The sequence below is a fragment of the Agrilus planipennis genome, unplaced genomic scaffold (assembly GCF_000699045.2).
Source record: "Agrilus planipennis isolate EAB-ADULT unplaced genomic scaffold, Apla_2.0 scaffold30, whole genome shotgun sequence".
NCBI classification, from domain to species: domain Eukaryota; kingdom Metazoa; phylum Arthropoda; class Insecta; order Coleoptera; family Buprestidae; genus Agrilus; species Agrilus planipennis.
The window spans coordinates 1,589,727-1,604,327 of NW_020438923.1; the positions used below are offsets into that span (position 1 = coordinate 1,589,727).

General features: G+C 34.4%; 2 protein-coding genes across 5 annotated transcripts in view; one reads left to right on the forward strand and one right to left on the reverse strand.

The window, feature by feature from the left end:
* Positions 1 to 3,936: 3,936 nt before the first annotated feature.
* The window catches only part of LOC108732284, a 149,094-nt gene continuing 138,429 nt past the window's right edge, over positions 3,937 to 14,601 (reverse strand). For 2 of the 4 annotated variants that reach the window (XR_003231003.1, XR_001937067.1), the window contains 8 exons: positions 12,503 to 12,740; positions 12,215 to 12,398; positions 11,895 to 12,049; positions 11,480 to 11,837; positions 10,720 to 11,418; positions 10,111 to 10,191; positions 4,430 to 4,503; positions 3,937 to 4,051 (listed from right to left, as the gene is read on the reverse strand). Coding sequence is in view for 2 of the 4 variants with exons in the window: in XM_018462979.1 (XP_018318481.1) it covers positions 10,724 to 11,418; positions 11,480 to 11,837; positions 11,895 to 12,049; positions 12,215 to 12,398; positions 12,503 to 12,740 (1,630 nt within the window). In the remaining 2 variants the exon portion in view is untranslated. Of the gene's footprint in view, positions 4,052 to 4,429; positions 4,504 to 10,110; positions 10,192 to 10,379; positions 11,419 to 11,479; positions 11,838 to 11,894; positions 12,050 to 12,214; positions 12,399 to 12,502; positions 12,741 to 14,601 lie in introns of those variants that run through there. The other 2 variants (XM_018462979.1, XM_018462980.1) reach the window with 2 other exon arrangements.
* Positions 8,890 to 9,704, forward strand: LOC108732287 (signal recognition particle 19 kDa protein). Its single transcript, XM_018462983.2, has 2 exons — positions 8,890 to 9,072; positions 9,130 to 9,704. Exons 1-2 carry the CDS (start codon positions 9,017 to 9,019, stop codon positions 9,515 to 9,517), a joined length of 444 nt encoding a protein of 147 aa, XP_018318485.1. The 5' UTR covers positions 8,890 to 9,016; the 3' UTR covers positions 9,518 to 9,704.

A 14,601-nucleotide genomic window follows, 5' to 3' on the forward strand; every position in this document is an offset into this window, starting at 1 on the left:
AAATGCATAAACTTAATTGTTTTAAGTAATTTATCCCATTCTAAAATGCTGGATGTATTAATTTTAATTGAATCAATTGATTTTCAACAGTTTTTGTGAATTGTNGAAAATTACACTCGGAAAAAAAGCTTTTTCTCAGTACCAATTAAAAAATAAATTCACACTTTATTAATTACACAATTAATAAAAACAGATCCTTTAAGCAATATTTTTGATTGGCAATGAGAGCAAGTATTCGGAAAAGAAAGAAAAGAAAATTACACTCGGAAAAAAAGCTTTTCTCAGTTACAGATGAAATTTTGGTAAGTTTAAAAATGCCAATTGAATATGTAAAGTATGCAGTAATCATCGGATTATTTTCTGTTTAGTAAGTTTTTAAAAATTTTTGTTTCTACAGATGTGAAATACATTTATGAACGCTTAAATTGTTAAATTTAAAAAGTAACATTATTGTTGGAATTTTGTGTTGATATTTCTTCGATAATTTTAAAAAATAATGAAGACAAAGGTACATATATATCTTACCCTAAGTGAAAAAAATTAAAAATTTTTAAAAATTTTGAATTTTTCATCAACACCAAATACGACCTCATACGGCTCATATTGTTCGCGCTGAGACGGGGCATCCGTCCGTGAAAGAATTTTTCCAATAAGTCGTACCGTTTTCGAGCTACAGGGTACAAAATGTCAAATTTGAAAATTTTTCGCTCAGGAACATGGCCGCAGTTGAAAATTCATAGCTCCTCATCTCGACGTCCGATGCGTTCGAGTCATTGATGGTTCGAAGCCCAATGCATGGGGGAAATTTTTGATAAAAACCCCATTGACCTATGACATTCCCGGCCTGCTCTAGCGCCAACCGAATTCACGTAATTTACCCTACTTTTCGTTTTAGCGTTTTCCTGAGTCGACAGTATGGCTCATATTTTCTGATTAAATTGTCAGATTTCTATGGGAGTGTTATAAAAAATTTCTAGAGACATTGTGCATCACGTCGAGATCAAAAGCGCCGCTTTACGATATTCCCTTACAGAGTTACAGCTGCCGGAAATTTTGGCCCAGTGTTATTTTTAAAATCGAGAATTAAATGTTTAGGAGAACATATCTGGCGAACTATTAAAGATAGAGCAAAAATTCTTTCACCAACGGTTGGCCCGTGCCTAAAACTACGGGAAAAATTTAATTTTGAACAAAAAAAAATTAAAAAATTTTGAATTTTTCATCAACGCCGAATGCGACCTCATACGGCTCATATTGTTCGCGCTGAGACGGGGCATCCGTCTGTGAAAGAATTTTTCGGATAAGTGGTTCCGTTTTCGAGCTACAGGGTACAAAAGGCCAAATTTGTAAATTTTTCGCTCAGGAACATGGCCGCAGTTGAAAATTCATAGCTCCTCACCTCGACGTCCGATGCGTTCCAGTTATAGATGGTTCGAAACCCAATGCATGGGGGAAGTTTTTGATAACAACCCCATTGACCTATGACATTCCCGGCCTGCTCTAGCGCCAACCGAATTCGCGTAATTTACCCTACTTTTCGTTTTAGCGTTTTTCTGAGTCGACAGTATGGCTCATATTTTCTGATTAAATTGTCCGATTTCTATGCGAGTGTTATCAAAATTTTCTAGAGACACTGTGCATCACGTCGAGATCAAAAGCGCCGCTTTACGATATTCCCTTACAGAGTTACAGCTGCCGGAAATTTTGGCCCAGTGTTATTTTTAAAATCGAGAATTAAATGTTTAGGAGAACATATCTGGCGAACTATTAAAGATAGAGCAAAAATTCTTTCACCAACGGTTGGCCCGTGCCTAAAACTACGGGAAAAATTTAATTTTGAACAAAAAAAAATTAAAAAATTTTGAATTTTTCATCAACGCCGAATGCGACCTCATACGGCTCATATTGTTCGCGCTGAGACGGGGCATCCGTCTGTGAAAGAATTTTTCGGATAAGTGGTACCGTTTTCGAGCTACAGGGTACAAAAGGCCAAATTTGAAAATTTTTCGCTCAGGAACATGGCCGCAGTTGAAAATTCATAGCTCCTCACCTCGACGTCCGATGCGTTCCAGTTATAGATGGTTCGAAACCCAATGCATGGGGGAAGTTTTTGATAACAACCCCATTGACCTATGACATTCCCGGCCTGCTCTAGCGCCAACCGAATTCGCGTAATTTACCCTACTTTTCGTTTTAGCGTTTTTCTGAGTCGACAGTATGGCTCATATTTTCTGATTAAATTGTCCGATTTCTATGCGAGTGTTATCAAAATTTTCTAGAGACACTGTGCATCACGTCGAGATCAAAAGCGCCGCTTTACGATATTCCCTTACAGAGTTACAGCTGCCGGAAATTTTGGCCCAGTGTTATTTTTAAAATCGAGAATTAAATGTTTAGGAGAACATATCTGGCGAACTATTAAAGATAGAGCAAAAATTCTTTCACCAACGGTTGGCCCGTGCCTAAAACTACGGGAAAAATTTAATTTTGAACAAAAAAAAATTAAAAAATTTTGAATTTTTCATCAACGCCGAATGCGACCTCATACGGCTCATATTGTTCGCGCTGAGACGGGGCATCCGTCTGTGAAAGAATTTTTCGGATAAGTGGTACCGTTTTCGAGCTACAGGGTACAAAAGGCCAAATTTGAAAATTTTTCGCTCAGGAACATGGCCGCAGTTGAAAATTCATAGCTCCTCACCTCGACGTCCGATGCGTTCCAGTTATAGATGGTTCGAAACCCAATGCATGGGGGAAGTTTTTGATAACAACCCCATTGACCTATGACATTCCCGGCCTGCTCTAGCGCCAACCGAATTCGCGTAATTTACCCTACTTTTCGTTTTAGCGTTTTTCTGAGTCGACAGTATGGCTCATATTTTCTGATTAAATTGTCCGATTTCTATGCGAGTGTTATCAAAATTTTCTAGAGACACTGTGCATCACGTCGAGATCAAAAGCGCCGCTTTACGATATTCCCTTACAGAGTTACAGCTGCCGGAAATTTTGGCCCAGTGTTATTTTTAAAATCGAGAATTAAATGTTTAGGAGAACATATCTGGCGAACTATTAAAGATAGAGCAAAAATTCTTTCACCAACGGTTGGCCCGTGCCTAAAACTACGGGAAAAATTTAATTTTGAACAAAAAAAAATTAAAAAATTTTGAATTTTTCATCAACGCCGAATGCGACCTCATACGGCTCATATTGTTCGCGCTGAGACGGGGCATCCGTCTGTGAAAGAATTTTTCGGATAAGTGGTACCGTTTTCGAGCTACAGGGTACAAAAGGCCAAATTTGAAAATTTTTCGCTCAGGAACATGGCCGCAGTTGAAAATTCATAGCTCCTCACCTCGACGTCCGATGCGTTCCAGTTATAGATGGTTCGAAACCCAATGCATGGGGGAAGTTTTTGATAAAAACCCCATTGACCTATGACATTCCCAGCCTGCTCTAGCACCAACCGAATTCACGTAATTTTCCCTACTTTTCGTTTTAGCGTTTTTCTTTGTCGACAGTATGGCTCATATTTTCCGATTAAATTGTCCGATTTCGATGGGAGTGCTATCAAAATTTTCTAAAGACACTGTGCATCACGTCAAGATCGAAAGTGTCCCCCTACGATATTCCCTTACAGAGTTACGGCTGTCAGAAGTTTTGGCCCAGTGTTATTTTTAAAATCGAGAATTAAATGTTTAGGAGAACATATCTGGCGAACTATAAAAGATAGAGCAAAAATTCTTTCACCAACGGTTGGCCCGTGGCTGAAAGTACGGGAAAAATTTAATTTTGAACAAAAAAAAATTAAAAATTTGAAGAAAAAAAATGCTGCTCATATTGTTCGCGCTGAGACGGGGCATCCGTCTGTGAAAGAATTTTTCCGATAGGTCCTACCGTTTTACATAATTAGATATAGAAATAGAAAATTAAACTAACCTTTTTTATGTTACGTCCACCCAAAATTGTCCAGGATGAAGTCCTTCAAAATTGTGTAACCATTTTGTTGCTGGAGTGCCATGATGCTTTCTTGTTCTGGTTCACAATATTTTTCCTAGAAAACCAAAAAATTTTTAAAATAGTATAAACTGTTATTATGTTTTACTTAATAACCTACAATCGACGATACTATTATACACCTATAAGTGTATTTGTTCGATTTCATAATTTATCCGACGTTTACATTAACGCGCATCATTAAAAATGGGACATTTTATTTAAACACAGAATTGCATCGTTTTAATGAGTTCATCTGTAAGATAAATTAAAAAAAAAAGAAGAAAAATAAATATATATATATCAAATTTTAATATCCTTATAAACATACTAAATCGAAAAAAAAAATTTAGGCAGGCACTAAATAACTTAAATTAACCGGTGCTCAAAACAATACGAAATCTACAATTCGAAAGTAAAGAATAAACAAACGTACCAATGGTGACGTTCCCGTATTCAGATTCCCTTACTCAGTGGTAACGGTTACGTCGTCCCTTTCTTTTTCTCCTTCTAGCAGGAAGAGAAGAAAAAAAACATAAGTACCTAATTCGCAATACACCCTTTATTTAATAATTTATCCTGAGTTCTGGCTGTAGTTTAAAGATACAAACGACTACTCAGTAGCCTCTCTACTTAATCATTAACGTCCTTAACAAACGCGTCGACTACGGCTGCAATAATCCAATATCAAACATCCCTATTACTGATCATTAAAACAAATACGTCTCATCTTAATTTCTCCCAAATAAAATAAGGGTATAATAACCTGCAAAAAAGTCCTCAGTGATAACTAGCCAGAAATTGAAACACTTAATAATCGCACAGCGAAACGACCACACCCATCTAACTAAATTGAAAGCACACAAATTATTTCTCAATAAAGGATTTTATTTCTTTCAATAATACTCGTCAAGCACACACACGTATACACACGATATGGGCAAAATAACCTTCCCGCGACCGTGAAACACAAATAATCGTTTAACGGATTGGGTTCGACAATTTAGGATATAACAAAATTAATAGCAAACCTTGAAAAAGAAAAACGTTTCTCTTACACATGAAAAATCAAACTGTAATAATTAAACGAATGTGAAATTATTTTGAATTTTCTTTGTTTCTCTGTACTTATTTCAGCTGATATTTACGATTCGCATAAACCAACAAAAATATTACAACTTTATACTTTTTCCACTCGTTGGCATTTTGCATTTTGCCTAAATTTTTGTCAGTTTTCTCAACTCATTATGCATTTTCCCAACTAATAATACACTTTTCTAATTCAGGTATAATGACGTCGGCAATATTCAGTTTATTAAAATTAATAAAAATTTACCTTAAACGAAACATAACTCTTCTTATTAATTTTTCTACTGAAATAAATAAAACGTTCAAATCAAGTAAAACTTATTTTAAGCTTGTATAAAACGAAATAACATGCTAGTTAGCATTNTACTACAGCAAGAGATCAAATTTAAATACATTTCCTGAAAATCGCAAGTTAGTACAGCAATAGACATTTAATTAATAATATAATAACATAATTTACGTTAGTATAAAATTGGAAAGCTACAATAAATGAAAACTTTAAAGTTTGATACCCATGTCTTCAATTTTTAATTTTCCTATAATATGTTGCAAATAAAATACATAAAACGTAAATGAGCTTTAATTAATATGGAACTTACCGAATGAAATTATTCGACAAACAGTGTAAATGTTGTCCTTTTAGTGCTATTTAAACCACAAACATATTTTTTGAAATAATTTAAACGCAAAATCGTGTAATTTCCACTGAAACGGGCTAGTTTTTCCGTAACGCGATGCGAACAACGCGATACAACTTTCTACTACTAACTGAAAACTGTGGAAAACCGAACATACAACTGCGATTAGGAAAACTGTTGGCGCCATCGACGAGCATTTGCGGAGAGCTTTTGAACTATAACCCGAAGATATGATGTGCTTTCAAATAGTAATGGAACAAACTTTAATCCCTAATATAATTGAAAACAAATTATTTTGTTGAAGAGTGTGAAATAAAGGTAAAAATTTTCATTATTTACAGAAAACTCACGTCTTGTAATTCAAATTTGACCAAAAGTTAAAACACATGAGTTTTATAAAGAAAATTTAATTGACTTAATGTGAAAAATACGCAAAACAACTAAACAGAAAAAGTCGCTCGTGAAATTTTGACCTGTTTCATTGAAAAGGAACATTTTACATAAGCGCACAGTTACATTTTTTTTAATAAGTTCAGCAAAAACCAAATTCTAATAATTAAGCAGATGTCAAATTGTTTTTAATTTTCCCTACTTCTCTGTCCTTATTTCAACTGATACTTACGATTCGCATAAACCAACGAAAATATTACAACTTTATACTTTTTCCATTCTTTGGTATTCTGCATTTTACCTAAGTTTTTGTCAGTTTTCTTAATTATTATGCATTCTCCCAAGTAATAATACCCTTTTCTAATTCAGGTATAATGACGTCGGCAATATTCAGTTTATTAAAATTAATAAAAATTTACCTTAAACGAAACATAACTCTTCTTATTAATTTTTCTACTGAAATAAATAAAACGTTCAAATCAAGTAAAACTTATTTTAAGCTTGTATAAAACGAAATAACATGCTTGTTAGCATTACTCACTTTCATTAACCTTGACAAGGACGAAAAAAAAACCGATGAGCTGTTTATCATTATTCTACTGAACAAATACAAACGTTTTTAATATCTTATTCGAAACGTATACAGAGTGTGATCAAAAATTAATTATACAAGAAAAATTTGCAGTTACAAGATGGACGCCGAATGTTTAAGCACAAATCAAAGCGCAAATTGATTATAACTACACGTTAATATGACTATATTATCTGCAAAATAACAAAGGCCCAGTGTTATTTTTAAAATCGAGAATTAAATGTTTAGGAGAACATATCTGGCGAACTATTAAAGATAGAGCAAAAATTCTTTCACCAACGGTTGGCCCGTACCTCACTGTACGGGAAAAATTTAATTTTGAAGAAAAAAAAATTACAAAGTTTTGAATTTTTCATCAACACCGAATGTGACCTCATACGGCTCATATTGTTCGCGCTGAGACGGGACATCCGTTTGCGAAAGAATTTTTCCGATAAGTCGTACCGTTTTCGAACTACAGGGTACAAAAGGTCAAATTTGAAAATTTTTCGCTCAGGAACATGGCCGCAGTTGAAAATTCATAGCTTCTCACTTCGACGTCCGATGCGTTCGAGTCGCAGGTGGTTCGAAGCCCAATGCATGGGGGAAGTTTTTGATAAAAACCCCATTGACCTATGACATTCCCGGCCTGCTCTAGCGCCAACCGAATTCACGTAATTTACCCTACTTTTCGTTTTAGCGTTTTTCTGAATTCCAAAATACAGTTGATAATAATCTAGAGTTAAAAACCACACCCGTCTAACAAAAATGAAAGCACAGAACTAAACATCTATGATTAATTTCTTAATAAAATTTCGTATTTCTTTGTCGAGCAAACAAGTATTCACACGAATACACTAATAAACACAATATGGGCAAAATAACTTTCCCGCGACCGTCAAACCTAGATAATATAATCGTGTTATTTATTATCGAGAGCTTTCTGTTCAACAGTTATTTCTTGAAATCGAATGAAATACAAAAAAAGTCAGATAAATCCTGCTCAAACTTTATAACATAATTCTGAAGACCAAAGCCGTAATAACCAAATTGTATGCCAGAATAAATAATTAAACCAACTACCTACAACTAATGAGATAATTTTTGTCTAATTTTAACTTAATTGTACCGAAAGATGAAATTGTAATAAAACGCAATTGCCAAACGGTTGGCCCGTACCTCAGTGTACGGGAAAAATTTAATTTTGAAGAAAAAAAATTACAAAATTTTGAATTTTTCGTCAACACCGAATGCGACCTCATACGGCTCATATTGTTCGCGCTGAGACGGGGCATCCGTCTGTGAAAGAATTTTTCCGATAAGTCGTACCGTTATCGAGCTACAGGGTACAAAAGGTCAAATTTGAAAATTTTTCGCTCNGAATTAAAATTATCTTTACAACTAACGATAAACAACTTACAGGATGAAATTATGGGACATAACAGATTGAAAAAGTAACTCTTTCAGTAAACAGGAAATGTTTCGGAAATAATTTAATCACAAAACCATCCAACTTTCATGAAAACGTGCTAGATATTCCGTAACCATCCGTAAAACAAACATTCTCCTAATTTGCGAAGTAGGATACTGAATACTACAGTGGATGTTAATTATAAAAGACTGTTAGCGCCATTCGCGAATATATTACGGAGAGCTTTTGAACTATTCCTTGGAGATACGATGTGCTTTCAAATAATAATGGTACATCAATAAAATAAATTTTTAACTTCAAATATAAAAGTCGTATAGGTTTAAAAACCAACTTCTTGTATCAAGTATCATGAAATAAAAGCTAAATTTTCATTTATTAGACAAAACTCACGATTTCCCTTACGATTTCATCATGAAACAACATTATTTGTTGTACAGCGATTTAAACTTGACTATAAACCAAAACAAGGAAAAGATGACATGAAAATCTTTAATTTTACTAATTTAAAAAGGAAATTAAAAAATATTATACTTTTTGTTAATAATCTTTAACATAAGACTCGTATTTGATTTGATAATTCTACTTATCATGAAACATTTCACTAGCATATATGGGGTTGAGTTTAAAAAGGTATAAAGTTAATAAAAGATAATTAGAAACACAGATATGAATTAAAAAATGTAAATAACTAATTAATTAATTACATATATACACAAAAAGGACGGATTATTTTAAGTTGGTTATACTGTTAGTTACACGGACAAGGTTGCCAGCCTGCAGACCAAAATTAATTCAACATAACCTAGAAAACTAGTTGTCAAAATTCAGAGGAAATTTAGCTTTTCTCGGGTTAAAACGTAATCAAATTGTATTAAATCATAGTGGGGCCCCCTTTTCTATATAATGGCTCATCAGGTCTTATCGTGGAGCCCAGATAAGAAACACAGTGACCGTGAAAGGTACTCATATTTGATAATTTTAACAACATCCTACAACTAACGTAAATTTTGTTCCAGATGGATTTGTATTTATCCTGCGTACGTAAATAGCAAAAAGACAAGAGTTCAAGGAAGAAGAATTCCAAAAGAAAAGTGTGTAGAAAATCCAACACATGATGAAATACGTGACGTGTTAGTAGCAGCTGGTCTTAAAGTAGGTGTCGAAAACAAGCTCTATAGCCGCGAAAGAAGCAAAGAACCCCTGTTCCGCGGGAGAATACGTGTTCAACTAAAGACAGACGATGGAACACCTTACAATAATAACTTCCCTTCAAGGGAAAGTTTGTTGTTTCATATCGGAGAGATGATACCGAAATTGAAATCAAGGCAAGTTAAATCAAGTGGAGATGTAGGGCAAAGTAGCGGTGGTGGTAAAGGAAAAGGCAAAGGAAAAGGAAGAAGATAAGAGTTAGTAGTATTAAAAATTACTATTCTATTTTTGTTATGAATACAATTCACTTAAGTGATTTTTCTACAAGACAGTTGTGTAATGTATGATAAGGAATACTATTGTTTTAATATTATGTTAATATTTTCATGTATTATGTCTGGAATATGTAGAATTTAAATAAAACAGAGGAAAATATGAACATCTATTATTTGAGGAATTATGAGCCATCTAAAGTTATAACTAGCACGAATTCAAAAGTTGAGAGTTTATGTACTTATGACTCCATAAAGCATAAGTTTGTTATAAACAACGAATATTTTGGTAAATTTTAAATGGGTTAATTGATAAAAATTGTCAGAAGTTTAAATATAGAAGATCAACCTAATAGCAAATTGAAACCGAATTGTTTTAATTCTAAAACATAACTTCCTTAGGATTTTTTTTATGATTTCAAGATATTCAGTATACAATGTTTCTTTCACTACTGTGATAAATAACTACTCACCTTATAATAACGAAGATTTTGATGAATTAGTAATATTAAATGACGTGCAGTTAGTATTTTACTACAAAAAAAACTTCAATAATTACTAAAAAATTGATTTTACCTTGAAATAGAACTTTCTAAGGGGGGCTTTTTGATGGTTCAGAATATTGAATAGTACTATTTATGGGCCTTGTTTCTATAACTGTAATAAATAATAATTATTGATTATTAGTGATTAATATTTTCTTTTTATCATTTTTTATGGTTGCAAAACATTGAATAAAAGTTTTCAAGAGGTATTTCTTAATGTTGCTGATCATTAACACAAATATTGCAGTATGATAGTAATAAAAGACAAATTAACTTTATGTTTTAAATTTCCATTTTGACCATTGAATAACATACATGTTTTATACAATTAGGATAAGGAAACATGTATGTACAACAGTTGATATGCTTCATTTACAACAAACAATCTCGCAAATATTAAGTAATAATTCAGTCTATATAATAATAATAATTAATAATTTAATAAAACCGAATCGATTTTGATTATCTTCTTTTGCATTTCAGCTAACATGTGAGACTAGCACGATAAGTTAAGTTTACAAAATATACATTTTTACAAATTATTCACTACATACAGCGTATTTTCATATCACTTTTTGTCTCGATTTTTAAAAGTTTCCTAAGCATTCGTTTATAATAAATTAATAAATTAATTAGTTACCTTGTCACTTAGTCATTTTTGACGAAGCTCTATTGGCACAAGCAGAAAATCGACTTAAATTGTCCGCGTGAACTGCTAAGGGCTGTCTTAAAGAATCTTTTGTATTAGTCGAACACATCGAGCTGCTGCTTATTCCCGAATCACTAGACTTTTCACTGAAACATCCTCCCTTTCCTATCACATTCGCGGTAGACACCATCGTGTCCCCAATACCCATTTCTATATTCCCACCCACGATGTATTTTACTGTCGTCAGTTTTTGATCTTCGGCTGCACCGAATTCATCCAGACGAACGCCCTTACGTGCTCCCTTTGTCATCCCTTGTTGGTCGAGAGTTTCGTGTTGAATCTTCTCGTCGTTAAGAAAACTTGGCATTGGATTGTCCGTGATGTTCGGCTGATAACACGGTTCCTCCTTCAAGTTGAGCGTGTTTTTGTGAGACTGTCGTACCCTGGCTATTATTTCGTTACTGCACTGTTCGACCACGGCGTCCAGGTTGTTGAAATCGCTCTTTGGTGTCGGATTAGATGACGAAGGGGGCAGTTTTGGGCAGTGGAGGGTTTTCCCCGGATAACTGCCGGACTCCCTAGAAAAATGGCAACGACTAAATGGTTCGGTGGACGTAGAACACAGAAGACGAATCCTGCTATGGTCGTCGCCTTCGCTGCTGGAACCCGCAACATCTCCTTCACTTCCAGCTGGAACGAAATAATTTATGTAATTGCAATGACGGTTTCAATCTATCACAAAAATAATTACAATCCATGTCATGAAGTAGTTGCACAGCTGCCAGCAGCTTCGCACGATGCTCCGAGTTCAAAATTCCCAAATAATCTAAATCAGAAGGTTCTATTTCTTTGAACAATTCCAAATCTTCGTAGCCGTTCAGGACAAAAACTGAAATATGTTCTGGCATTCCGATCCTTTGAAGAAGATCCTCGACGGACTTTGGTTTGTTTTTGATTTGATAGTGCCATTTGGGCTCCCTCTTTGCTCTCACCGACCTCTCGGACATTAGTTCGACGTTTATGAACTTGAACGTGCCCTTTTGACCGTGGCAAATTCCCTTCCATTGGCCGCTCGCATTCATCGATAATATATCTATAATATCACCTTTCTAAAATTATATAACACGTTCGTTAATTTGAAAAAAGTCACGCTGAACATTACACACCTTAAATTTTAGTGCTTCCTTATCATAAGGGGTTGGGGTGTAATCTACCAGAGCCCTAGCGCGGCCTATTATTTGAGGGTCTGCAGGGCTTGAATCTATGTCTTCTACTGATATCGAGCTGTGGTTGCTACCCGCCCTTACCAAAGCCTGAGTGCCTACAGTAAAAAAATAACTTTCTACAACAGCGGCTAAACTACGCACAAAAAGTTTTACATCGAGTAGACATTAATATTCTAATCTGGTGCTTAAAATACGATTACAATATTAAATAAAAACAAAATTGCTACAATGTAAAGATACTAAATTCGTTTGTTACTCACTTGAACCAGAACCACTGGGAATGCTTTCCACTGAACTGGCAGAACACGGAAATGAGTGCTCGAAACGTTTCTCTTGATCCGTGGACGATTCGTTCCTTAATTTGGATATTTTCTTTTGCACGTCCTCCCTCAATCCCCTTACCCTTCCTACTAAGTTACTTACACCCATTCTTCCCTCATCTGACTGAAAACAGGTACGTTATTTTCATTAACAAATTTAATACGACCCCTTAACTCGAGAAAGAACAAATATAATTTTCAAATAATACACCAAGAATTCAGACTTACCACATGAACGGTGGCAATTTGCGGATTACAACTGTCGTAATCTTCTTGATCTTCGTAGTCAGAACTGTGATTTGGCGACTGTAATCTATCAGTGAAACCACACTTCTTGTGGTATTTGCGAAGGTTATCATCAAAATGCATCAGTTCTAGTTGATCCGAACGACTAGTGTCCATTGATAAAGTTGAAATTCTTGAGCTAACACTTTGAATATCTGACCCTGCATAATCACCACTTTCCCTTAAAACAATTGCTTATTGTTTTTATAACATCAACGGATTTTCATTTTGGAAATGAAACAAGTCCATTCTAATAGAAAGAAGTCACCGTAAACTATCGAACGCTTACAAAAATCTTCTGTTGAATGTATTAAATAGTCCCTCAGTTTGTGAGTGCGTCTTGAAATAAAGACGACTTATTTGACACATAACTGTAAAATCCGCAAAAATTCTACAATCAAAAAGCGCACCTAATTTTTAGACCTGTTAAATAATTATTCTGAAAGGTCCAAAGGGTGAAACATACGTAAAAATATACGCAGAATCTTGTGGTGCCACCGGATTTTAGGTGCGTCTTGAAATAAAGACGATTTAATTGACATAACTGTAAAACCCGCAAAAATTCTACAATCAAAAAGCGCACCTAATTTTTAGACCTGTTAAATAATATTCTGAAAGGTCCAAAGGGTGTAACATACGTAAAAATATACGCAGAATCTTGTGGTGCCACCGGATTTTAGGTGCGTCTTGAAATAAAGACGATTTAATTGACATAACTGTGAAACCCGCAAAAATTCTACAATCAAAAAGCGCACCTAATTTTTAGACCTGTTAAATAATTATTTTGAAAGGTCCAAAGGGTTTAACATACGTAAAAATATACGCAGAATCTTGTGGTGCCACCGGATTTTAGGTGCGTCTTGAAATAAAGACGATTTAATTGATATAATTGTAAAACCGGCAAAAATTCTACAATCAAAAAGCGCACCTAATTTTTAGACCTGTTAAATAATTATTCTGAAAGGTTCAAAGGGGGAAACATACGTAAAAATATACGCAGAATCTTGTGGTGCCACCGGATTTTAAATGCGTCTTGAAATAAAGACGATTTACTTGACATAACTGTAAAACCCGCAAAAATTCTACAATCAAAAAGCGCACCTAATTTTTAGACCCGTTAAACAATTATTCTGAAAGGTCCAAAGGGTGTAACATACGTAAAAATATACGCAGAATCTTGTGGTGCCACCGGATTTTAGGTGCGTCTTGAAATAAAGACGATTTAATTGACATAACTGTAAAACCCGCAAAAATTCTACAATCAAAAAGCGCACCTAATTTTTAGACCTGTTAAATAATTATTCTGAAAGGTCCAAAGGGTGTAACATACGTAAAAATATACGCAGAATCTTGTGGTGCCACCGGATTTTAGGTGCGTCTTGAAATAAAGACGATTTAATTGACATAACTGTAAAACCCGCAAAAATTCTACAATCAAAAAGCGCACCTAATTTTTAGACCTGTTAAATAATTATTCTGAAAGGTCCAAAGGGTGTAACATACGTAAAAATATACGCAGAATCTTGTGGTGCCACCGGATTTTAGGTGCGTCTTGAAATAAAGACGATTTAATTGACATAACTGTAAAACCCGCAAAAATTCTACAATCAAAAAGCGCACCTAATTTTTAGACCTGTTAAATAATTATTCTGAAAGGTCCAAAGGGTGTAACATACGTAAAAATATACGCAGAATCTTGTGGTGCCACCGGATTTTAGGTGCGTCTTGAAATAAAGACGATTTAATTGACATAACTGTAAAACCCGCAAAAATTCTACAATCAAAAAGCGCACCTAATTTTTAGACCTGTTAAATAATTATTCTGAAAGGTCCAAAGGGTGTAACATACGTAAAAATATACGCAGAATCTTGTGGTGCCACCGGATTTTAGGTGCGTCTTGAAATAAAGACGATTTAATTGACATAACTGTAAAACCCGCAAAAATTCTACAATCAAAAAGCGCACCTAATTTTTAGACATGTTAAATAATTATTCTGAAAGGTCCAAAGGGTGAAACATACGTAAAAATATACGCAAAAAT